Consider the following 24,134-nt stretch of genomic DNA (forward strand, 5'->3'; position numbering starts at 1 on the left):
TCCTTGTCCCAACAGAGAGCAACAGCCACCCTCTGCCTCTGCAGGAAACCATCCAAAACTAGCAGCTCCACATGTATGAAACTTGGAAGTTGTCACTCCACCCTAATAACCACTAGAAAACCAACAACTCATTGGATCTGGAAGAGAAGGTGGTGGACATAGGGCAAATTGCTGCCCCAAAGACTGAAGAGACAGCCGTGTGAAGGACAGTCTTTTGGTGCTCCAGCCAGGCATCAGGGCTGTGCCACTGAGGTGGGAGAGCCAAGTTCAGGACACTGGGCAACAAGAAACCTCCCAGCTCCACATAATATCAAATGGCAAAAATCTCCCAGAGATCTCCATCTCAATACCAACACCCAGCCTCACTCAATGACCAGCAAGCTACAGTGCTGGACACCCTATGCCAAAAAACTAGCAAGACAGGAACACAGACCAATCCATAGCAGAGAGGCTGTCTAAAATCATAATAAGGCCACAGATACCACAAAACAAACCACCAGACGTGGAGCTGCCCACCAGAAAGACAAGATCCAGCCTAATCCACCAGAACACAGGCACTAGTCCCCTCCACCAGGAAACCTACACAATGCACTGAACCAACCATAGCCACTGGGGACAGACACCAAAAACAAAGGGAACTAGGAAACAGGAGGCTGCGAAATGGAGACCCCAAACACAGTAAGATAAGCAAAATGAAAAGACAGAAAAACACACAGCAGATTAAGGAGCAAGGTAAAAACCCACCAGACCTAAAACATGAAAAGGAAATAGGCAGTCTACCTGAAAAATGATTCAGAATAATGATAGTAAAGATGATCCAAAATCTTGGAAATAGAATAGACAAAATGCAAGAAACATATAACAAGGACCTAGAAGAACTAAAGATGAAATAAGCAATGATGAACAACACAATAAATGAAATTTAAAAAACTCTAGAAGGGATCAATAGCAGAATAACTGAGGCAGAAGAATGGATAAGTGACCTGGAAGATAAAAGAGTGGAAATAACTACTGCAGAGCAGAATAAAGAAAAAAGCATGAAAAGAACTGAGGACAGTCTCAGAGACCTCTGGGACAACATTAAGTGCACCAACATTCGAATTACAGGGGTTGCAGAAGAAGAAGAGAATAAGAAAGGGACTGAGAAAATATTTGAAGAGATTATAGTTGAAAACTTCCCTAGTATGGGAAAGGAAATAGTTAATCAAGTCCAGGAAGCACAGAGAGTCCCATACAGGATAAATCCAAGGAGAAATATGCAAAGACACATATTAATCAAACTGTCAAAAATTAAATACAAAGATAACATATTAAAAGCAGCAAGGGGAAAACAACAAATAACACACAAGGGAATCCCCATAAGGTTAACAGCTGACCTTTCAGCAGAAACTCTTCAAGACAGAAGAGACTGGAAGGACATAGTTAAAGTGATGATGGAGAAAAACCTACAACCAAGATTCCTCTACCCAGCAAGGATATCATTCAGATTTGATGGAGAAATTAAAACCTTTACAGACAAGCAAAAGCTGAGAGAGTTCAACACCACCAAACCAGCTTAACAACAAATGCTAAAGGAACTTCTCCAGGCAAGAAACACAAGTAAGGAAAAGACCTACAATAAAAAACCAAAACAATTAAGAAAATGGGAATAGGAACATACATATCGATAATTACCTTAAATATAAATGGATTAAATTCTCCCACGAAAAGACACAGACAGGCTGAATGGACACAAAAACAAGACCCATATATATACTGTCTACAAGAGACCCACTTCAGACCTAGGGACACCTACGGAATGAACATGAGGGGATGGAAAAGATATTCCATGCAAATGGAAATCAAAAGAAAGCTGGAGTAGCAATTCTCATATCAGAAAAAATAGACTTTAAAATAAGGACTATTAGAAGAGACAAAGAAGGACACTACATAATGATCAAGGGATCGATCCAAGAAGAAGATATAACAATTGTAAATATTTATGCACCCAACATAGGAGCACCTCAATACATAAGGCAAATACTAACAGCCACAAAAGGGGAAATCAACAGTAACACAATCATAGTACGGGACTTTAACACCCAACTTTTACCAACGGACAGATCATCCAAAATGAAAATAAATAAGGAAACACAAGCTTTAAATGATACATTAAACAAGATGGACTTAATTGATATTTATAGGACATTGCATCCAAAACCAGCAGAATACACATTTTTCTCAAGTGCCTATGGAACATTCTCCAGGATAGACCATATCCTGGTTCACAAATCTAGCCTTGGTAAATTTAAGAAAATTGAAATTGTATCAAGTATCTTTTCCAACCACAACGCTATGAGACTAGATATCAATTACAGGAAAAGATCTGTAAAAATATACAAACACATGGAGACTAAACAATACATTATTTATAACGAAGTGATCACTGAAGAAATCAAAGAGGAAATTTAAAAAAATACCTAGAAACAAATGACAGTGGAGACACGATGACCCAAAATCTGTGCAATGCAGCAAAAGCAGTTCTAAGAGGGAAGTTTTTAGCAATACAGTCCTACCTTAAGAAACAGGAAACACCTCGAATAAACAACCTAACCTTGAACCTAAAGCAATTAGAGAAAGAAGAACAAAAAAAAAGCCCAAAGTTAACAGAAGGAAAGAAATCATAAAGATCAGATCAGAAATAAATGAAAAAGAAATGAAGGAAACAATAGCAAAGATCAATGAAAGTAAAAGCTGGTTCTTTGAGAAGATAAACAAAATTGATAAACCATTAGCCAGACTCATCAAGAAAAAAAGGGAGAAGACTCAAATCAATAGAATTAGAAATGAAAAAGGAGAAGTAACAACTGACACTGCAGAAATACAAAAGATCATGAGAGATTACTACAAGCAACTCTATGCCAATCAAATGGACAACCTGGAAGAAATGGACAAATTCTTAGAAATGCACAACTTGATGAGACTAAATCAGGAAGAAATAGAAAATGTGAACAGACCAATCACAAGCACTGAAATTGAGACTGTGATTAAAAATCTTCCAACAAACAAAAGCCCAGGACCAGATGACTTCACAGGTGAATTCTATCAAACATTTAGAGAAGAGCTAACACCTATCCTTCTGAAACTCTTCCAAAATATAGTAGAGGGAGGAACATTCACAATCTCATTCTACAAGGCCACCATCACCTTGATACCAAAACCAGACAACGATGTCACAAAAAAACAAAACTGAAGGCCAATACCACTGATGAACATAGATGCAAAAATCCTCAACAAAATACTAGCAAACAGAATCCAACAGCACATTAAAAGGATCATACACCATGATCAAGTGAGTTTTATTCCAGGAAGGCAAGGATAATTCAATATATGAAAATCAATCAACGTGATACACCATATTAACAAATTGAAGGAGAAAAACCTTATGATCATCTCAATAGATGCAGAGAAAGCTTTCGACAAAATTCAACACCCATGTAAGATCAAAACCCTGCAGAAAGTAGGCATAGAGGGAACTTTCCTCAACATAATAAAGGCCATATATGGCAAAACCACAGCTAACATCGTCCTCAATGGTGAAAAACTGAAACCATTTCCACTAAGATCAGGAATAAGACAAGGTTGCCCACTCTCACCACTCTTATTTAACATAGTTTTGCAAGTTTTAGCCACAGCAATCAGAGAATAAAAAGAAATAAAAGGAATCCAAATCGGAAAAGAAGAAGTAAAGCTGTCACGGTTTGCAGATGACATGATACTATATATAGAGAATCTTAAAGATGCTACCAGAAAACTACTGGAGCTAATCAATGAATCTGGTAAAGCAGCAGGATACAAAATTAATGCATGGAAATCTCTGGCATTCTTATACACTAGTGATGAATAATCTGAAAGTGAAATTAAGGAAACACTCCCATTTACCATTGCAAGAAAAAAATAAAATATCTAGGAACAAACCTACCTAAGGAGACAAAAGACCTGTATGCAGAAAATTATAAGACACTGATGAAAGAAATTAAAGATGATACAAATAGGTGGAGGGGGCTTCCCTGGTGGTACAGTGATTGAGAGTCTGCCTGCCGATGTGGGGGAAATAGGCTCGTGCCCCAGTCTGGGAAGATCCCGTATGCTGGGGAGCAGCTGGGCCCGTGAGCCATGGTCGCTGAGCCTGCGTGTCCGGAGCCTGTGCTCCACAATGGGAGAGGCCACGACAGTGAGAGGCCCGCATACTGGAAAAAAAAAAATCTGTGGAGAGACACCATGTTCTTGCATTGGAAGAATCAACATTGTGAAGATGACTATACTACCCAAAGCAATCTACAGATTCAGTGCAATCCCTATCAAACTGCCACTGGCATTTTTCACGGAACTAGAACAAAAAACTTCACAATTTTCTATGGAAACACAAAGGACCCTGAGTAGCCAAAGCAATCTTGAGAACGAAAAATGGAGCTGGAGGAATCAGCCTCCCTGACTTCAGACTATATTACAAAGCTACAATAATCAAGACAGTATGGTTCTGGCACAAAAACAGAAATATAGATCAATGGAACAGGATAGAACCCTCAGAGATAAGCCCACATACATATGGTCAGTTTATATTTGATAAAGGATGCAAGAATATACAGTGGAGAAAATACAGCCTCTTCAATAGTGGTGCTGGGAAAACTTGACAGGTACATGTAAAAGTATGAAATTAGAACACTCCCTAACACCATACACAAAAATAAATTCAAAATGGATTAAAGACCTAAATGTAAGGCCAGACACTATCAAACTCTTAGAGGGAAACATAGGCAGAACACTCTATGGCATAAATCACAGCAAGACCCTTTTTGACCCTCCTCCTAGAGAAATGGAAATAAAACAAAAATAAACAAATGGGACCTAATGAAACTTCAAAGCTTTTGCCCAGCAAATGAAACCATTAACAAGACCAAAAGACAATCCTAAGAATGGGAGAAAATATTTGCAAATGAAGCAACTGACAAAGGATTAATCTCCAAAATTTACAAGCAGCTCATGCAGCTCAATAACAAAAAAACAAACAACCCAATCAAAAAATGGGCAGAAGACCTAAATAGACATTTCTCCAACGAAGATATACAGATTGCCAACAAACACATGAAAGAATGCTCAACATCATTAATCATTAGAGAAATGCAAATCAAAACTACAATAAGATATCATCTCACACCAGTCAGAGTAGCCATCATCAAAAAATCTAGAAACGATAAATGCTGGAGAGGGTGTGGAGAAATAGAAACACTCTTGTACTGTTGGTGGGAACGTAAATTGATATTTATGGGGAACAGTATGGAGGTTCCTGAAAAAACTACAAATAGAACTATCATACGACCCAGCAATCCCACTCCTGGGCATATACCCTGAGAAAATCTTAATTCAGAAAGAGTCATGGGGCTTCCCTGGTGGCACAGTGGTTGAGAGTCTGCCTGCTGATGCATGGGACATGGTTTCATGCTCCAGTCCGGGAAGATCCCACAAGCCGCAGAGTGGCTAGGCCCGTGATCCATGGCCACTGAGCCTGCGCATCTGGAGCCTGTGCTCTGCAATGGTAGAAGCCAAAACAGTGAGAGGCCCGCGTACCACACACAAAAAAAGAGTCATGTCCCAAAATTTTCATTGCAGCTCTATTTACAATAGCCAGGACATGGAAGCAACCTAAGCGTCCATCAACAGATGAATGGATAAAGAAGATGTGGCACATATATACAATGGACTATTACTCAGCCATAAAAAGGAATGAAATTGAGTTATTTGTAGTGAGGTGGATGGACCTATAGTCTGTCATACGGAGTGAAGTAAGTCAGAAAGAGAAAAACAAATACCGTATGCTAACACACATATATGGAATCAAAGAAAAAAAAAAAGGAAAGTTCATGAAGAACCTAGGGGTAAGACAGGAATAAAGACACAGACCTACTAGAGCATAGACTTGAGGATATGGGGAGGGGGAAGGGTAAGCTGTGACAAAGTGAGAGAGTGGCATGGACACTACCAAAGTTTAAAATAGATAGCTAGTGGGAAGTAGCAGCATAGCACAGGGAGATCAGCTAGGTGGTTTGTGACCACCTAGAGAGGTGGGATAGGGAGAGTGGGAGGGAGGGAGATGCAAGAGGGACGAGATAAGGGAACATATGTATATGTATAACTGATTCACTTAGTTATAAAGCAGAAACTAACACACCATTGTAAAGCAATTATACTCCAATAAAAATGTTAAAAAATTTTATTGGAGTATAGTTGATTTAAAATGTTTCATTAGTTTCTGTTGTACAGCAAAGTGAATCAGTTATATATATATATATATATATCTCCACTCTTTATTAGATTGTTTCCCACATAGGTCATTACAGAGTATTGAGATGAGTTTCCTGTGGTATACAGTAGGTCCTCATTAGGTATCAGTTTTATATTTGCTAGTGTGTATATGTCAATCCCAGTTTTCCAACTTATCCTCCCACCCTTTCTGCCCTGCAACCATAAGTTTTTTTTTCTACATCTGTGTCTCTATTTCTATTTGTAAAGAAGTTCATTTGTTCCTTCCTTTAGATTCCACATATAAGCGATATCTGACTTACTTCACTCAACATGACAATCTCTAGGTCCATCCGTGCTTCTACAAATGATATTATTTCATTCTTTTTTATGACTGAGTAATATTCCATCGTGTATATGTAGCACATCTTCTTTATCCATTCCTCTGTCAATGGACATTTAGGTTGCTTCCATGTCTTGGCTATTGTAAACAGTGCTGCAAAGAACATTGGGGTGCATGATTTTTCAAATTATGATTTTCTCTGGATATATATCCAGGGGTGGGATTGCTGGATCATATGGTACTTCTGTTTTTAGATTTTTAGGGAACCTCCATACTGTTCTCCATAGTGGTTGTACCAATTTACTTTCCCACAAGGAGTATAAGAGGGTTTCCTTTTCTCCACAACCTTTTTAGCATTTATTGTTTGTAGATTTTTTGATGATGGCATTCTAACCAGTGTGAGGTAATACATCATTGTAGTTTCGATTTGCATTTCTCTAGTAATTAGTCATGCTGAGCATCTTTTCCTGTGCCTCTTGGCCATTTCTATGTCTTCTTTGGAGAAACATCTATTTAGATTTTCCACCCATTTTTTGATTTGGTTGTTTGTTTTTTTGATATTGAGCTGCATGAGCTCTTTGTATATTTTAGTGATTAATCCCTTTTCAGTCACTTCGTACACAAATATTTTCTCCCATTTGGTGGGCTGCCTTTTTGTTTTATTTCTGGTTTCCTTTGCTATACAAAAGCTTTTAAGTTTAATTAAGTCTCATTTGTTTATTTTTGTTTTCATTTCCATTATGCTAGAAGAAGGATCTAAAAAGATATTTGCTGCAATTTTTATCAAAGAGTGTCCTGCCTTTGTTTTCATCTTAGAGTTTTATAGTGTCCAGCCTTACATTTAGCTCTTTAATCCATTTTGAGTACATTTTTGTGTATGGTGTTAGGGAGTGTTCTAATTTCATTCTTTTACATGCAGCTGTCCAGTTTTCCTAGCACATCTTATTGAAGAGACTGTCTTTTCTCCATCATATATTCTTGCCTCCTTTGTCATAGATTGTGTGACCATAGGTGTGTGGGTTTATCTCTGGGCTTTCTATCCTGTTCAATTAATCTATATTTCTGTTTTTGTGCCAGTACCATACTGTCTTGATTACTGTAGCTTTGTAGTGTAGTCTATACTCAGGTAGCCTGATTCCTCCAGCTTCGTTTTTCTTTCTCAAGATTGCTTTGGCTATTTGGGGTCTTTTGTGTTTTCATACAAATTGTAAAATTTCTTGTTCTAGTTCTGTGAAAAACGCCCTTGGTTATTTGATTGGAATTGCATTGAATCTGTAGATTGCTTTGGGCAGTGAAGTCATTTTCACAATCCTGATTCTGCCAATCCAAGAACATGGTATATCTCTCCATCTTTTTGTGTCATCTTTGATTCATTTCATCAGTGTCTTATACTTTTCTGCATAGAGGACTTTTGCCTCCTTAGGTAAGCTTATTCCTAGGTATTTTATTCTTTTTTTGCACTAGTAAATGGAGCATTTCCTTAATTTCTCCTTCTGATATTTTGTTCTTAGTGTATAGAAATGCAAGAGATTTCTGTGCATTAATTTTGTATCCTGCTACTTTACCAAACTGATTGATTTGCTCTAGTAGTTTTCTGGTGGGATCTTTAGGATTTTCTATGTATAGTATCATGTCATCTGCAAACAGTGACAGTTTTACTTCTTTTCCAATTTGGATTCTTTTTCTTTTCCTTCTCTGACTGCTGTGACTAAAACATCTAAAACTATATTGAATAATGGTGAGAGTGGGTACCCTTGTATTTTTCCTGATCTAGGAGGAAATGCTTTCATATTTTTACCATTGAGAATGATGTTTGCTGTGGGTTTATCATATATGGTTTTTATTATGTTGAGGTAGGTTCACTCTATTCCCACTTTCTGGATAGTTTTTATCATAAACTGGTGCTGAATTTTGTTGAAATCTTTTTCTGCATCTATTGAGATTATAATATGGTTTTTCCTCCTTCAGATTGTTAGTATGGTGTATCATATTGATTGATTTGCATATATTGAAAAATCCTTTCATTCCTGGGATAAACCCCACTTGATCATGGTGTATGATCCTTTTAATGTGCTTTTGGATTCTGTTTCCTTATATTTTGTTGAGGATTTTTGCATCTATGTGATATTGGCCTGTAATTTTCTTTCTTTCTTTTTTTTCTTTTTGATATCTTTGTCTGGTTTTGGTATCAGGGTGATGGTGACCTCATGGAATGAATTTGGGAGTGTTCCTTCCTCTGCTATATTTTGGAAGAGTTTGAGCAGGGTAGGTGTTAGCTCTTCTCTAAATGTTTGATAGAATTTGACTGTGGAGCCATCTGGCTCTGGGCTTTTGTTTGTTGTAAATCAGAGTTTCAAATTCAGTGCTTATTATTGGTCTGTTCATATTTTCTATTTGTTCCTGGTTCAGTTTTGGAAGGTTGCACTTTTCTAAAAATTTGTCCATTTCTTCCAGGCTGTCCATTTGATTGGCATAGAGTTGCTTGTAGTAATCTCTCATGATCCTTTGTATTTCTGCAGTGTCAGTTGTTACTTCTCCTTTTTCATTTCTAATTCTGTTGATCTGAGTCTTCTCTCTTCTTTTGTTGATGAGTCTCTCTAATGGTTTATCAATTTTGTTTATCTTCTCAAATAACCAGCTTTAAGTTTTATTGATCTTTGGTATTGTTTCCTTCATTTCTCTTTCATTTATTTCTGATCTGATCTTTATGATTTCTTTCTGTCTGCTAACTTTGGGGGTTTTTTGTTGTTCTTCTTTCTCTAGTTGCTTTAGGTGTAAGGTTAGGTTGTTTATTTTGAGATTTTTCTTGTTTCTTGAGGTAGGATTGTATTGTTATAAACTTCTCTCTTAGAACGGCTTTTGCTGCATCCCATAGATTTTGGGTCATTGTGTTTTCATTGTCATTTGTTTCTAGACATTTTTTTATTTTCCCTTTGGTTTCCTCACTGATCTCTTTGTTGTTTAGTAGCATATTGTTTAGCCTCCATGTGTTTCCACTTTTTACAGTTTTTTTTCCTGTAATTGATATTTAGTCTCAAAACATTGTGGTTGGAAAAGATGCTTCATACAATTTTAAGTTTCTTAAACTTACTGAGGCTTGATTTGTGATCCAAGATGTGATCTATCCTGGAGAATGTTCCATGAGCACTTGAGAAGAAAGTGTATTCTGTTGTTTTATGATGGAATGTTCTATAAATATCAATTAAGTCCATCTGCTCTAATGTGTCCTTTAAAGCCTGTGTTTCCTTACTGATTTTCATTTTGGATGATCTGTCCATTTGTGAAAGTGAGGTGTTAAAATTCCCTACTATTACTTTGTTACTGTCCATTTCCCCTTTTATGGCTCTTAGCATTTGCCTTATGTATTGAGGTGCTCATGTTAGGTGCATAAATATTTACAATTGCTATATCTTCTTCTTGGATTGATCCCTTGATCATTATTTAGTGTCCTTCTTTGTCTCTTGTAATAGTCTTATTTTAAAGTCTCTTTTGTCTGATATGAGTATTCCTACTCCAGCTTTCTTTTGATTTCCATTTGCATGGAATATATTTTTCCATCCCCTCATTTTCAGTCTGTATGTGTCCCTTGATCTGAAGTTGGTCTCTTGTAGACAGCATATATATGGGTCTTGTTTTTGTATCCATTCAGCCAGTCTGTGTCTTCTGGTTGGAGCAATTAATCCATTTACATTTTAGATAATTTTCAATATGTATGTTCCTATTACCATTTTCCTAGTTGTTTTGGGTTTGTTTTTATAGGTCTTTTCCTTCTCTTGTGTTTCCTGCATAGAGAAGTTCCTTTAGCATTTATTGTAAAGCTGGTTTGGTGGTGCTGAATTCTTTTAACTTTTGCTTGTCTGTAAAACTTTTGATTTCTCTGTCAAATCTGAATGAGATCCTTGCTGGGTAGAGTAATCTTGCTTGTAGGTTTTTCCCTTTCATCACTTTAAATATATCCTGCCACTCCTCTATGGCCTGCAGAGTTTCTGCTGAAAGATCAGCTGTTTATCTTATGGGAATGTTTTTTCTTTTCCCTTCTATGTTATTTGTATGTTAGTTGTTGCTTTTCCCTTGCTGCTTTTATTATTTTTTTCTTTCTGTTTACTTTTTGTTACTTTGATTAATATGTGTCTCTGTGTGTTTCTCCTTGTGTTTACCCTGTATGTGTCTCTCTGCAGTTTCTGGACTTGATTGACTATTTCCTTTCCCATTTTGGGGAAGTTTTCAACTCTAATCTCTTCAAATATTTTCTCAGACCCTTTCTTTTTTTCTTCTTCTTCTGGGATGCCTATAATTCAAATGTTGGTGCACTTAATGCTGTCCCAGAGGTCTCTGTTACTGTCCTCAATTCTTTTCATTCTTCTTTCTTTATTCTGCTCTGTGGCAGTTATTTCCACCATTCTATCTTCCAGCTTACTTATCCGTTCTTCTGCCTCAGTTATTCTGCTATTGATTCCTTCTAGAGTTCAGTTATTGTGTTGTTCATTACTGTTGTTTGCTCTTTAGTTCTTCTAGGTCCTTGTTAAGTGTTTCCTGTATTTTCTCCATTCTGTTTTAGACATTTTGGATCATCTTTACTATCATTACTATGAATTCTTTTTCATAGTAGTTTGCCTATTCCCTCTTCATTATTTGGTCTTGTGGGTTTTTATCTTGCTCCTTTGTCTGCAAGATATTTCTCTGTCTTCTCATTTTTTCTAACTTACTGTGTTGTTTCCTTTCCCTAGGCAGCAGGGTCATAGCTCCTCTTGCTTCTGTTCTCTGCCCCTGGTGGTGAGGTTGGTCCAGAGTCTTGCATAGCCTTCCTGATGGGAGGGACTGGTTCCTGTGTTCTGTTGAGTGGAGCTGAGTCTTTTTCCTCTGATGAGCAGGGTGGTGTCAGGTGGTGTGTTTTGGGGTGTCTGTGAACTTAGTATGACTTTAGGTAGTCTGAGTGCTGATGGGTGGGTTTGTGTTCCTGTGTTGTTTGTTGTTTGGTGTGAGGTATCCATCGCTGGGAACTGCAGGCAGTTGGGTGGAGCTGGGTCTTTGATTCAGATAGAGGCCTCCATGAGAGCTCTTGGCGATTAATCTTCCCTGAGTCCAGGAATTCTCTAGTGGTCCAGCACCCTGGACTCAGTGCTCCCACCCCAGAGCCTCAGGCCTTACTTCCAGTCAGAGAACAAAGACCCCACAAGTCACTCATCCCAGCAATAAAGAGGATTAACAAAAGCAGATAAACAAAATGCTTGACAAATGGTAAAAAGTAAAATTGAACAAACAAAAACAGAAACACACATACACACAAAAGAAACAAAAACAGAACCAAATAAAACAAAATCAAGAGAACAACCAGACAAACAAAAGAACCCAAGAATGAAATTAAACAATTAAAAACAAAACTAACAAAATCACAAAAACAAAAAACAAAATCAAAGCAGAGTGCAAACTGAAGAATGAAGCAAAGAAACCAAACAAACCAACAAAAATGATTAAAAAAAAGAAGAAAAAGGGGAAAGAAGACAGAGCAACAGAAAAGCAATGTAGAAATAGAAATATAAAAAATAAAATAAAAACATATTAAAGAAAAAAAACCTCTAGACAATTGGTAAAAACAAAATCAACACAACCAAAAACAGAAACAAGGAAACACACAGACATGCAAAGAAACAAAAACAGAACCAAATAAAATAAAAACCAAAGAACAACTAGACAAACAGAAGAACATTGAAACAAAATCAAACAATTTCAATCAAAACTAACAAAAACAGAAAACCTAAAAACAAAACAAAACCAGTGTGCCTACTGAAGCATAAAGCAAAGAAAGAAAAGGAACCAATAAAAATGAGTTTAAGAAAAAGGGAAAAAACACAGTACAAGTGAAAGGCAAAGTAGAAATGGAAATATAAAAAAAATATATACAGGAAAAAGAAGATGGACAAAGTAGGCAAAAAACACAGAACAACAGAAAAGAAAAGTAAAAACAGGAATACATAAATATAAAAATGTAAAAGGTGTTATAAAACAAGAAGATCCCAAAATATTAAAGAAAAAAATATATACTAGAAAACAAAAAACAAGGCAGAACCAACAACAGAATGAATCAAAACATAATAAAATTATTAATAATAATTATGTTTCCCTGAGGTCTCAGCTCTAAGTGTCCTTGCACACACCCTGAGGCACAGCCCAGGGTGCAAGAGACCCCTCTGCAAGAGACCCTTCTCTGTCTCTGGCCTGGTCTCTGGACTTGCTGTGGGCCCTTTGGGGACAACTGAGACTCTGATCTGGCCCAACTCCTGTGTGTGCTGCCCCCTAAGTCCACACCTGTCAGAGCTAGACTGTTTTCTTTTGTGGGAACACTCATTGTCTACTCAGGTATTCCATAGATGCAGGGTTTACCTATCTGATTATGTAGATTTAATCTGCAGCTAGTGCAGCTGATGGAAAGGTTTTCAGTCTTCTTCCTTAGTCACCCTATCCCTGGGGTTCAGCTTTGGTTTTATCCCCACCTCTGTGTGTGGTCCACCCATAGAAGTCTGGTCCTGAGGCTGCCTTGGAGCTCTTTGGTCTGCCTCAGTGAGGACAGTGTGCAGAGGTGGTCTGACTTCTTGGACTGTGGGAGCTCAGGCAGTGCCAACTGTGCAGGGAAGCCAGCAGCCACGGGCACAAGAGATATGGCCCTACTGAGGGGCTTTTCTGGTGGCTGGTGGCTGGTGCATGAAAGCCAGACCTGAGAGGGCTTTTCCTATTTCCCTGCAGCCAGCATGTGAGGGCCAGCTCTGATGGGGGCTTTCTCAGCAGTAGTGCCCTGCTTCTGTGGCAGTCCAGTCTTCCTCTGTAGGCATTCCCTGTTGTGGATTTCCTCCCTCCCGTCTCCTCAGTCTGTGTCCCCACTGCCAACAGCAGTTCTCACTCTGGATCTGTTCTCCAGTCCCCATGCTCCAGCTACCAGCTCCCTTGCACTCCTGTGAACACACGTCCCAGTCCAGGGCACATAGGGCCACGGTACAGACCATCTGTGTAGTTCTCACTCTGTCCAGTCTGCCACAGATCAGCCACTTCACCCTCTTCCAACAGCCTCAAATGCTTCCCTTCTGTTCCAACTGACTTCCCCATCAGAGAGGGGGTTTCCCCATTGGAGAGGGGGTTTCCCTGAATTCGGGAATCTCTCCTCTGCCTCAGCTCCCCTGCTCCAGGGTGCAGGTCCCATCTTGTTTCCTCTCCTCCTCCTTCTCCCTTCTTTTTTCATCCCACCCAGTTAAGCAGGGATCTTTATAGTCCTTTCTGACTATAAAGAAAGTCAGAAAGGACTATAAAGATCCAGTGTCCAAGGTCTTCTGCCAGTGTTCAGTTGGTATTCTGTGAGAATTGTTGCATCTATAGATATATTCATGATGCATCTGTGGAGAGAGATGAACCCTACATCCTCCTATTCCTCTGCCATCTTAACTCCTTCCTGTAGGTGTATTCTTGATGCATTTGTGGGGAAAGGTGAACTTTACATCCTCCTACTCCTCTATCTTGACTCAATTCTCTTTGATCCATTTTGAATTAATTTTTCTATATGGTATAAGGTAAGGATCCACCTTCATACTTTTGCATGTTGCATCCAATTTTCCCAGCATCGTTTGTGGAAAAAATGGTCCTTTCTCCATTGAATAGTTTTGACATTCTTGTCAAAGGGTGCCAAATATGTAAGGGTTTATTTCTGGGCTGGCTATTATATTCCATTGTTCTGTATGTCTGTCCTTATGCCAGTAGTATCTGTTTTGTTTACTGTAGCTTTGTAATAAGTTTTCAAATTATGAAGTGTGAGTTCTCCAACTTTGTTCTTTTTCAGGATTGTTTTGGCTCTTCTGAGTTCCTTGAGATTCCATGTGAATTTCAAGATAGGTTGTTCTATTCCTGCAAAAGAGAATCTATTGGGATTTTTGTAGGGATTGCATTGAATTTTTAGATTGCTTTAGATAGTATTTTCATTTTAGCAATATTAAATCTTCCAATCCATGAACACGAGTTATCTTTCTACTTATTTATGTCTTAAATTATTTTCAGCAATACTTTATAGTTTTCAACGTACAATTATTTTGCCTCCTTGGTTAAATTCATTCCCAAGTGTTTTATTTTTTATGCTATGAAATTGTTTTATTCATTTCCTTTTTGGATTGTTCATTGTTAGTGTATGGAAATTCAACTGATATTTGTTGATTTTGTATCTTTCAACTTGGCTGAATTAATTTATTAAGTCTAGCAGTTTTCTTGTGGATCTTTAGAATTTTCTATTTTTAAAATCATGTTGTCTGAAAGTGTGCATCCTTGTCTTATGTCTGATCTTAGGAGAAAGTTTCAGTCTTTTTACCATTGAGGGTAATGTTAGCTGTGAGTTTTTAATTCCCTTTGTCGTGTTGAGGATATTTCTTTCTATTCCTAGTTTATTGAGTATTTTTTATCATGAAAGGGTGTTGGATATTGTAAAATGCCTTTTCTGCATCAGTTGAGATGATCATGTGGTTTTTTCCTTCATCTTATTAATGGCATGTATTACATAGTTTGTTTTTTGTATATGGAACCATCCTTGCACTTCAGGAATAAAACTCACTTGGTCTTGGTGTATAATCCTTTTACTATGCTGCTGAATTCACTTTGCTAGTATTTTGTTGAGAATTTTTGTATCTATATATTCATAAGAAATATTGGTATGTAGTTTTCTTGTAGTTTCTTTTCTGGCTTTGGTATCAGGGTAGTGCTGACCTCATGGAATCAGTTAGGAACTATTCCCACCTCTTCAATATTTTGGAAGAGTTTCAGCGTAATTAGTTTTAAATCCTCCTTGAATGTTTGATGGAATTTACCAGTTAAGCCATCTTGTCCTAGGCTTTTCTCTACTGAGAGATTTTTTTTTATTACTGACATAGTCTCCTTATTAGTTATAGGTCTATTCAGATTTTCTTTTTCTTCGTGATTCTATTTTTTTTTTTTTTTTGCAGTACGCGGGCCTCTCACTGTTGTGGCCTCTCCTGTTGTGGAGCACAGGCTCCACATGTGCAGGCTCAGTGGCCATGGCTCACGGGCCCAGCGGCTCCGTGGCATGTGGGATCTTCCCAGACCGGGGCACAAACCCGTGTCCCCTGCATCGGCAAGCAGACTCTCAACCACTGCACCACCAGAGAAGCTCCTCTTCGTGATTCTTTTTTATAGATGTACATTTCTAGGAATTTGTCCATTTCATCTAGGTTATGCAATTGGTTGATATATAAATGTTCATAGCATTCTCTTATTATCTTTTTTATTTTTATAAAATTGGTAGTGATATCCCACTTATATTTCTGATTTCAGTACTTTGAGTCTTCTCTCTGTTGTACTCAGTTTAAGCTAAATGTGTGTCAATTTAGTTGATCTTTTCAAAAAATCAACTTTGGTTTTGATGACTTTTTCCGTTTTATTTTTTTTTCTCTTCTCTATTGTATTTATCTCCACTAAGTTTTATTGCTTCTTTCCTTCTACTGGCTATGGGTTAGTTTATTCTTCTTTTTCTAGTTCCTTAAAATATAAATTTAGGTTATCGATTTGAGATCTTTCTTCTTTTTTAATGTATGCATTGTAGCAATAAATTTCCTACTTAGCACTGCTTTCTCTGCATCCTGTAAGTTTTGGTATATTGTGTCTCTTTTTATTTGTCTTAAGTATTTTCTAATAAAGCTTGCAGATTCTTTACTCAGCCATGTTTAATTCTGCATTTAATTTGCAGTGTTTTTGACTTCTAGCATATTCTTTGGATTTCTTTCTTGGAATTCTTCCTGTCAGCTATATTACCACTTGTTCTTGCATTTTGCCTACTTTTTTCACTAGAACTCTTAACATATTAATCAATCTTATTTTATAATCTTTATGTGATAATTCCAACATCTGTGACTGGTTCTGGCAATAGCTTTGTCCCTCAGACATTGTTTACTCTTGGCTTTAACAGGCTTTATAATTTTTTGTTGAAAGCCAGACATTGTATAGGGTAATAGGTACTGAGGTAAATAGGCTTTTAGTGTGAGGATTTATGTTAATCTGGCTAAGAGTTGGGCTGCTTTAATATTTCTTATAACTATAGGCACCAGAGGCTTCATATTACTCTAGTGGGCTTACTTTTTCCTCCCTTCTTTTCTTTGTGGCTTCCTTTTGTTCTGATCTTTAGAGAGAGTCTTTGTCTTGTAGCTCTTTTAGTTTTAATCCACAGTTCTTATTACTGGAGGCTTATTAGTGTGGTAATGGGGTTAGTCAGGAGGGAGAGAATGTGTCCTTATCTTCTAAGCTTCTAATCAGTCTCAGTCTTTTGTGGGCCTGTGCCCCCAGGGTGGGGTTAAGACTTCCAAAACCCTAGTCCCTTCTGGCCCACCATTTCCAGTTTTGTATTTTGGAGTCCTTTTCTGGTTAACTGTCCTTTTCTTTTTATCTTTCTTTCTATCTATATTTCTTTTTCTTAAGTGAGACAGGAAGGCTGGAGATGACAGGGGTCGGGTGGAGTGCCTTCCTTCAGCTTGGAAAAGTCTTCAGAATAGTCCCCTGGGGAAGCCCCTCCCCTTTACATAGGCCTGTTAGGGAGAAGGTTATGGAGGGTTTCACAATGGCTACTCTTCTTCCTTTGCCAAGCCCATGAGGGGGTCTTTTGTCCTCACCCTGAAAACACAGTGTGGTTCCTGGAGGAAAGCCATGAAAGTGTGAGCCCCCCTTTACTGCCCAGCCCCTTATAGCTTCTTATTCAGCCTACAGCCACTTGTCAAAACGACTCCTGAACAGTTCCTACCAGTTCTTTGGCATCTTGCACCAGGTCTTGGTTGCCTCATTTCTCTGGATGCACCTTTGCCTCCAGGCTTCAGAGAAGTTATTTGCTCTGTGACCTCTGTTCTCTGATGAGTCAAGGAAAGTCATGGATTTTCAGGTTGCCCACATTTTTCTTGTTGTAAGGATGGGAATGACAACTTTTAAGGCCTTATACATAATAACAAAAGAACTCACCTCTCCCCTTCCAAAGATGGGGGTGTGTAGTATGTTTGTATGAGCATGGAGCCCAGGCCATTAACATCAGGCCCTTAAGGTAGGTGGGCATTGCGGTGGAGACATAGAAGCAGGATGCACTCTTCATTTTAAAAAATACATCTGTTCCTTGTTAAATTTCACTTTTATAGTTTTGAAGAGGACTTTCAGAGAGAACATTTAGGAGAAAAAGGAGTGCGTGCAGCATTGTTTGTAACAGCAAAAATGGGAAATAACTTGACTATCCATCAACAGGAGAGTGTTTAAATTACTCGCCACCTACAGGAGACTGCTGTGCAGCTTTCAAGAGAATGGAGAACCTGCGTGCTCCTGGTGCCTGCTAAGCTCAAGGAAGACATCTGTGATATGGTGTGCAGTAAGAAAAAAGGTTCAAGTCCATGTGTGTTTATGTCATGGGCAGAGAAAGGGTCTGAGGACACACCCAATGTTCAAGAAGGACAGGGAAGAGGAGGCTCTGCACATGGCATTGTTTGAATTGGTTGTAGTAAGTGGGTATTAATTTTGATTCAAAACAACAGGGGGTAATGGAGGAATTGGAGGAGACTCACTTTTCATTGTTCTCCCTTCTGTGTCATTTGAGTTTTGTATTCTGTATATTTGTCCCCATTTCATAAAAATAAATAAATAAATAAGCAAACAAACAAATAAATAAACTGAAGAGCCAGGAAAGGTAAGAAGCACCCCCAATGTAGTTGGCAGGCACTTCCCCAACCTGTGCTGGCCTTCACCTCCTTCTTCTTTCCAGCACCTTCTCCTGCTCTCTTCCCTGCCCTCCTGGTCCACCCTGGCCACCCTGCTGTAGGGCCCAGGCCTCCCCCAGCTGGGAGGCTGCCTGGGTACCTTCCTATTTTCTAACTCAACTTCAGAAGGTTGGAAGGGCAGAAGCACAGTGCACAGACTCCAGGGTGAACCCCAGCTCCCCCACCACTGTGTGATCCTGGGACATCTGTGAGCTGGGGACAACTGGACCTACTTCTCAGGATTTTACTTTACATGGGAAAAATCTTCTATAACCTCTACAGCCACGTGTGAATGAGAGGGCTGGAAATTGACCAGAGTTATGAAAATGCCCCAAGCAGGTCTCTTCCACACCCATCACTGGGTTAGGCACCTGTCCCAGGAGCTGGACCCTGAAGTTCCCCTCTTCCTCCCAGTGCGTCACCTCGAGGACATACTTGAGGACTGTGAAGCCCAGTCAGAATGGCATTGCCTGGACCCATCTTGCTGGGGAGGGCAGCCTGAGGGATGGGGTGCAGAAAGAGAGATGGGCTGAGGGACCCTTGACTCAGTGCACACAAGAGGAAGATCACACAGCCTCTTTCACTCTCCCAGCAGGGCGCCTAGCACACCACTGCTGGGACCACTCCCCAGATTGCTGAGTGAGAATCTCTGCAGTGCTGGGATTGCCTAAAATGCTCCCCAGATTGAGAGCCACTGGGCAATATTTCCTCCCAGTAGGCATGGTCCTAAGTCCTTGTTTCTGCTGCCCTGCTGTTGGGTCACCGTGCACCTGCTTCACCATGGACTCTGAGTCCTGGGTCCCCTTTGGTACTGCCCTCCTGACTCCAGGCCTCTCCTGACCTGGACCACTTTGGTTCCTGCCCTTCCCAGTGCTCTTGGACCAGGCTGGTTCTTCCACATCTCCAGAAGTCACTGTGTCACATCAAGGAAGTCTCCATCAGAACTTCTGCCAGGTTAAACCCAACTCTGCTGCTCTCTAGACACAAGGCCCACAGGCAACAAGAAATCAGAAAACCATGTACAACCTTTTGATATTTCATTCTTGTAACAGTATTTACTGAGCACTTGCTCTGCTCAGGTGCGGTACAAAGTAACGGAGATGCACTCCTGGAACCCAGACACCTGTGCCCTAAAAGAAGGGAGGAGAGGAGGCTTCGAGAGGGGTGTTCATGGCAGGAGCCTACCGAGAGCTGGGCCCTAGGAGTCGGGGTTCGGCTCCGACACCATCAGTCCCACACACTGCCCGAGTGTGTCATGGGCAAGTCACATCCGCATCCTGGCCTCGGTTTCCATGTCAGAAACCAGGAGAGCAGCTGCATTCCGATTGCTGCAGGGATGCAGCGAGCTACTCCACATGTCACCTGCTCCCATCTAGGCCCAATAACGCTGTCGTGACCACTTGTGGCAGTCCTGGGAGGAAGGGTCAAGTGTGGCTTCCCAGAAAGGCTGGCCCTGACCTTCCTTGTGTCCTGTCTCGATGGGCCTGGTCAGGAGCCCTGTCATGCCCTTTTGAACCTCCCATGTGCTGCATGCATCCTCCACACAGTGGGCCCCAGGAAGCAGTTGTTAATGAGGGCCGTGGAGTGTGTTCTAGCCTGAAACAAAGCCTCAGACAATCAGGAGAGGCCCCAGCCTGTGATCAGCTTGCCAGACTGCATCCCTCCATCTGGAATTCCTCCCTCATCACTGGGCCTACCCCCTTTCTAGGCTGGCCTCTCTTCTAGAAAAAGCTTCATAGCTGCCTGTGGCATACTCCCCCCCACCACGCACCCCCCACCCCCGCCTGGCACCTCACCACAACAGGGCAGCTGAGGCAGGATCTAATCGTAGGGAACCCTGGCAAGGGGCTGGCTGCTGGCCTGCTGCCCTGAGGCTGGCCAAACAGACACCTGCCCCTTCCTGAGGTGCGAGCCACCTTTCCCTCTGTGATTCTGAATGTTTGGTGCTGTGCACATGTTGTGGCTTTCGAGGGGTTGGGGGATACAGCCTCATTCAAAGGTGAGCCTTCCTGAAGCGGGAGGCTAGAATGCTTGGCAGCATGGAGGGCAAGAATGGCAGTGTGGAGAATCAGTCAGCTTCTTCCCCAAGAGTATCTTGCCACCTGTAGCTCAGTTAGAGAATGTAAGCTGGGGGAAATCATTGTTTGGATGGGATGCTTTGTGACAGAGAACACCCATAGGCCAGAGTCTGCAGGGTCTGGCCAGCCCTGGCAAGGTTGCACAGGAATGCATGGCATCTGCTGGTTCAAGGCTCTTGCTGAGATGGCTGGTTCTGCTTCCGATTCCCTCAGAGAAGCCCTTCAGGGTCCCGAAGGTTGTGGCTGCTCATCCTGGGGGTGGAGAGCATGCTGGGGTGGGGCAAGTGGGCACTCCCAAGCTCATCTGCAGCCCCCTACCCCTGTCTCAAGCGCCTACCCCTAAGCCTCAGACCCCCCACTCACATTTATTACTCTCAACCCTTGTGCAGAGTTATCAGCACAATATGTACCCTTTATAATATGTACCATTTCCATCCCATCAGTTTCAAACCCGAGCTCCTCTCTCTGACATGCTGTATGAGGAGTGGCCAAATGTGGCTACTTCACATCTGGGTTTAGACGCTTCATTTTTTGGTGGGAAAATCGGTGAGGCACATTTTGAGAGCACTAGAAGCTTTGCGATTGTCCTTGGCCTTGGGCTGCCCGGGACCTATTCTGGCTGAGCTGGTGGGTTCAGCTGTGGATGCCTCCATGTTAAAATGCCCCGCCCCACTGAGTCCTGCCACCCCCTCCCCCCCAATACAGTCCTCACATCAGGGACAAAGGGTGGAGATTTGGGTCTTAGGCTCTCCTGAGTGTGACCACAAAGACACAAGACTGTTCCAAAGGTGGGTCTCAGCCATGCTGGCCTGGGAGCTCCCACTTCCTGCTGGTTGCAGAGGATGCCCTCGTGGTCCAAGAAGCTGCAGCGGCTTTCTGGGGCACTTGCAGAGTGGGCCCCCTCCCACTGGCTGTTGGAAGTGGGGGCCAGAATTCCTGGCAAGTGATCCCAGGCAGCAGGACTGAGGGGGCTATGAGTCCAGCTGGCTCCTGTGTGCAGCCTGCTCTATAGCCCTCGAGCTGAGCTGCAGAGGCTGGTCCTCCACAGAGGCATGGGCCTGGGCATCCAGCCTGGCGGGCTCCACCCTGATCTGGCTCAGGTCCAGAATGCGGCCTGGGCACCTCTGGTCCTGTGGGCTGTGGAGTGGGCTGGCCAGGGAGGGCAGGCCACATATGGCAGCCATGCTAGGGAAGCTGTTAGGCTGTTTCTGTTGCAGAATGTCAGGGCCCCTGGCCTGAGGCTGCCCGCAGAGCCCGCTACCTGTGTTCTGCCTTGGGGGCTGACAGTCTGGGTGGATCTGTAGGGCTGCCACCTGGGCCACACAGCCTGTCAGAGTGAGCTCTAAATCCACGGTGCTTCCCCCAAGACCTGGCCTCCAGGGACCTTGGAAACACCCCAGGTTCCCAGGAAAACTGGGCTCCTGGGAGCCAGGCCAGGCAGAGGGGTTTGGGACCTTGTTTTTGCTGGATGTGTTGGTTGCCATGGGGGCTGCAGACCCCACAGAGGAGAAGGAGCCTTCAGGGTGGCCTTGTGTCCCTTCTTCCCCAGAGACCTGCACACACTCCAGAGAGGGGTCCCTGGATGGAGAGCTGGTCCCCTGCTTGGTCCCCGCTAGGACCTCACTCACTCCAGCAAGCGGGCCCTTGGGGCCCGAACATGCCCACAGCTCCCGCCTGCTGGGTGCTGAGCTCACGGAGGTCCTCCCCGCATCTAAGGCCCGGGTCCCCCCGCCCTCCAGCTTCACTGGACCTAGGCACACCTTCTCAGAGCCAGCTCCTGGTTTCTCCACCAGTCCTCCCGGGGGCGTTGCAGGCTCCCTGGGGGCCGAGGCAGGCGGGACGCGGAGCTCTGGGCTCCGGCGGAGCCAGCTGATAATGCCCATGGTGATGGCAAGCTCGGTGTCGCAGAGCTTCAGCAGGCACTCCTTGCCCCTCCAGGAGCTCTGCAGGAAGCTCTGGCTGAGCAGGTCTGGGCCTGGCGCGGCGGCCAGGCTCTCTTCTGCCCCCACGTGGAAGCTGCACATGGACAGCGCGGCCCCCAGTGGCGGCCCCGACAGACCTTCAGACACGCACAGGTCGTCGTCCAGGTTCGGGCTCCCAGGGCCCTCGGTGGGCTCAGAGAAGAGCTCGTAGAGGGCGTCTCCGCTGTAGCTGTCCCTGGGGAAGGCGGCTGCGGGTGTGCCTGGGCTCGGGGCCTCCTTCTTGTCCTCCTCGAGGCCTGGTGAGAAGGAGTCATAGTAGCCCTCGTCGCTCGTGGACACAGATTCTGGCCGCTCGCTCTTGGGCGTGCCCGTGTCTATGGAGCTGGCTTTGGAGCCGCCGTGGGGGTCCCTGCATGGGCACAGGGGGAGCTCAGCAAGCCCAGCTGCATCTGGCCTGGGCTTGTCTGTGTCTGACCCCCGGGGGCCCCCCAGCCACGGACCTAGCAGGGTGCGCTGTTGCTGCCTCACCGAGTGATTCACACGGTCCCAGAACTTGTCAAAGTCAGACATCTCGTTCTGGGCAGGCGATGCCAGCTGCTCTACGCTGCCCTGGAAGGGGCCCCTGGAAGCCATGCAGTCAGGGGCCTGGGATGCCCGGGCAGGGCTCTCCAGGCCCTCATGCAGCTCCAGGGATGGCACTGAGCTCTCGTCCGCAAAGATCTCCCCGCAGCCGGTGAGTGAGTCAAAGCTCTTGAGCGAGGCCACATCCTCACACAGGGCCCTGCAGAGGTCAAAGGAGGAGTCGGGTAGGAACTCACTGTCAGACAGGTCCTGGCACAGGCTGTCCAGTCCCAGCCCCTCGCCCAAGGGGAAGCAAGCTGTGCCTTGCTGCCCTCCAGCCTCTGATGGGCCTTCAGGGGAGGACAAGCTCTTCCCCTTGGTTGCCAGTGAGGCCAAATTCTCAGTTTTGTTTCTGCGGATGTGGAATAGATTCCGAAAACATTTCTTGGGTCGTTTCAGGGAAATTCTCTTCCTTGGGATGCTCTTGGCCACAGCTGGTACAAAGGGCATCTGGGGCACAAAGTGGCGGTAGTCAATCATGCGCTGGCTCCTGGGGGGCCCTGGGAAGCTTGCGCTGCCCACCAGCTGCCCTGTAGCTGCGGCTGCCCTGTCAGCCCTGGGCGCAGTGTCTTGAGTCTTGCTCTTCTGCACCAGTTTGAAGGTGGTCCCACAGAGAGCTGCAGGCCCCCCATTGGCGTCTGGCTGGGCCCCCTTGTCGGAGCACCTGTCATATCCTTGGGTGCTGGGACTGACCTGGGGGCCCCTCTCACTGTGGGGTCGCTGCTGCCCTCCTGGTGAGACTGCATCCTCCGTGGCCGGGGCAGTGGCTGCTGGATCTGGGGGTTTCTCATGGTCAATCTGCAGGCTAGATTTGATGAATGTCTTTCCTCTCTTCAGCTCCATGCTGCAGTGTCCCTGCTGCTGTGGAGGAAAGAAGGAGGCACTCGGTATCCAAGATGGAGGCCTGTGGTTCTAGAAGACATGTGTTTGCCTCCCCCCCCCACCCCCCACCCACCCACTGCCCACATGGGCATGGGAGCTGAGCTCTGACATCTGAGCTTGGATCCTCTGTGGAGGCAAGAGGAGAGGGAGATGGGAACTGCCACATCCACAGGCTTGCTGCTCCAGCCTTTGTAGATAACTGATACCCAATACCCAGAGAAGTTAAGTCATGTGTTTAAAGGCA

General features: G+C 43.1%; 1 protein-coding gene across 1 annotated transcript; it reads right to left on the reverse strand.

Moving 5' to 3' along the window:
- Nucleotides 1-21,436: 21,436 nt before the first annotated feature.
- AMER3 (APC membrane recruitment protein 3) lies at nucleotides 21,437-23,851 on the reverse strand. The gene has a single exon (XM_060151548.1). It carries the CDS (start codon nucleotides 23,849-23,851, stop codon nucleotides 21,437-21,439), a length of 2,415 nt encoding a protein of 804 aa, XP_060007531.1.
- Between the last annotated feature and the right edge of the window lie 283 nt (nucleotides 23,852-24,134).

Source organism: Lagenorhynchus albirostris, chromosome 6 (genome assembly GCF_949774975.1).
Source record: "Lagenorhynchus albirostris chromosome 6, mLagAlb1.1, whole genome shotgun sequence".
Taxonomy (NCBI): Eukaryota; Metazoa; Chordata; class Mammalia; order Artiodactyla; family Delphinidae; genus Lagenorhynchus; species Lagenorhynchus albirostris.

What these genes read in the sequence shown, in the direction of transcription:
- AMER3 (XM_060151548.1), bottom strand. Translation starts at nt 23,851, where the DNA reads ATGGAGCTGAAGAGAGGAAAGACATTCATCAAATCTAGCCTGCAGATT.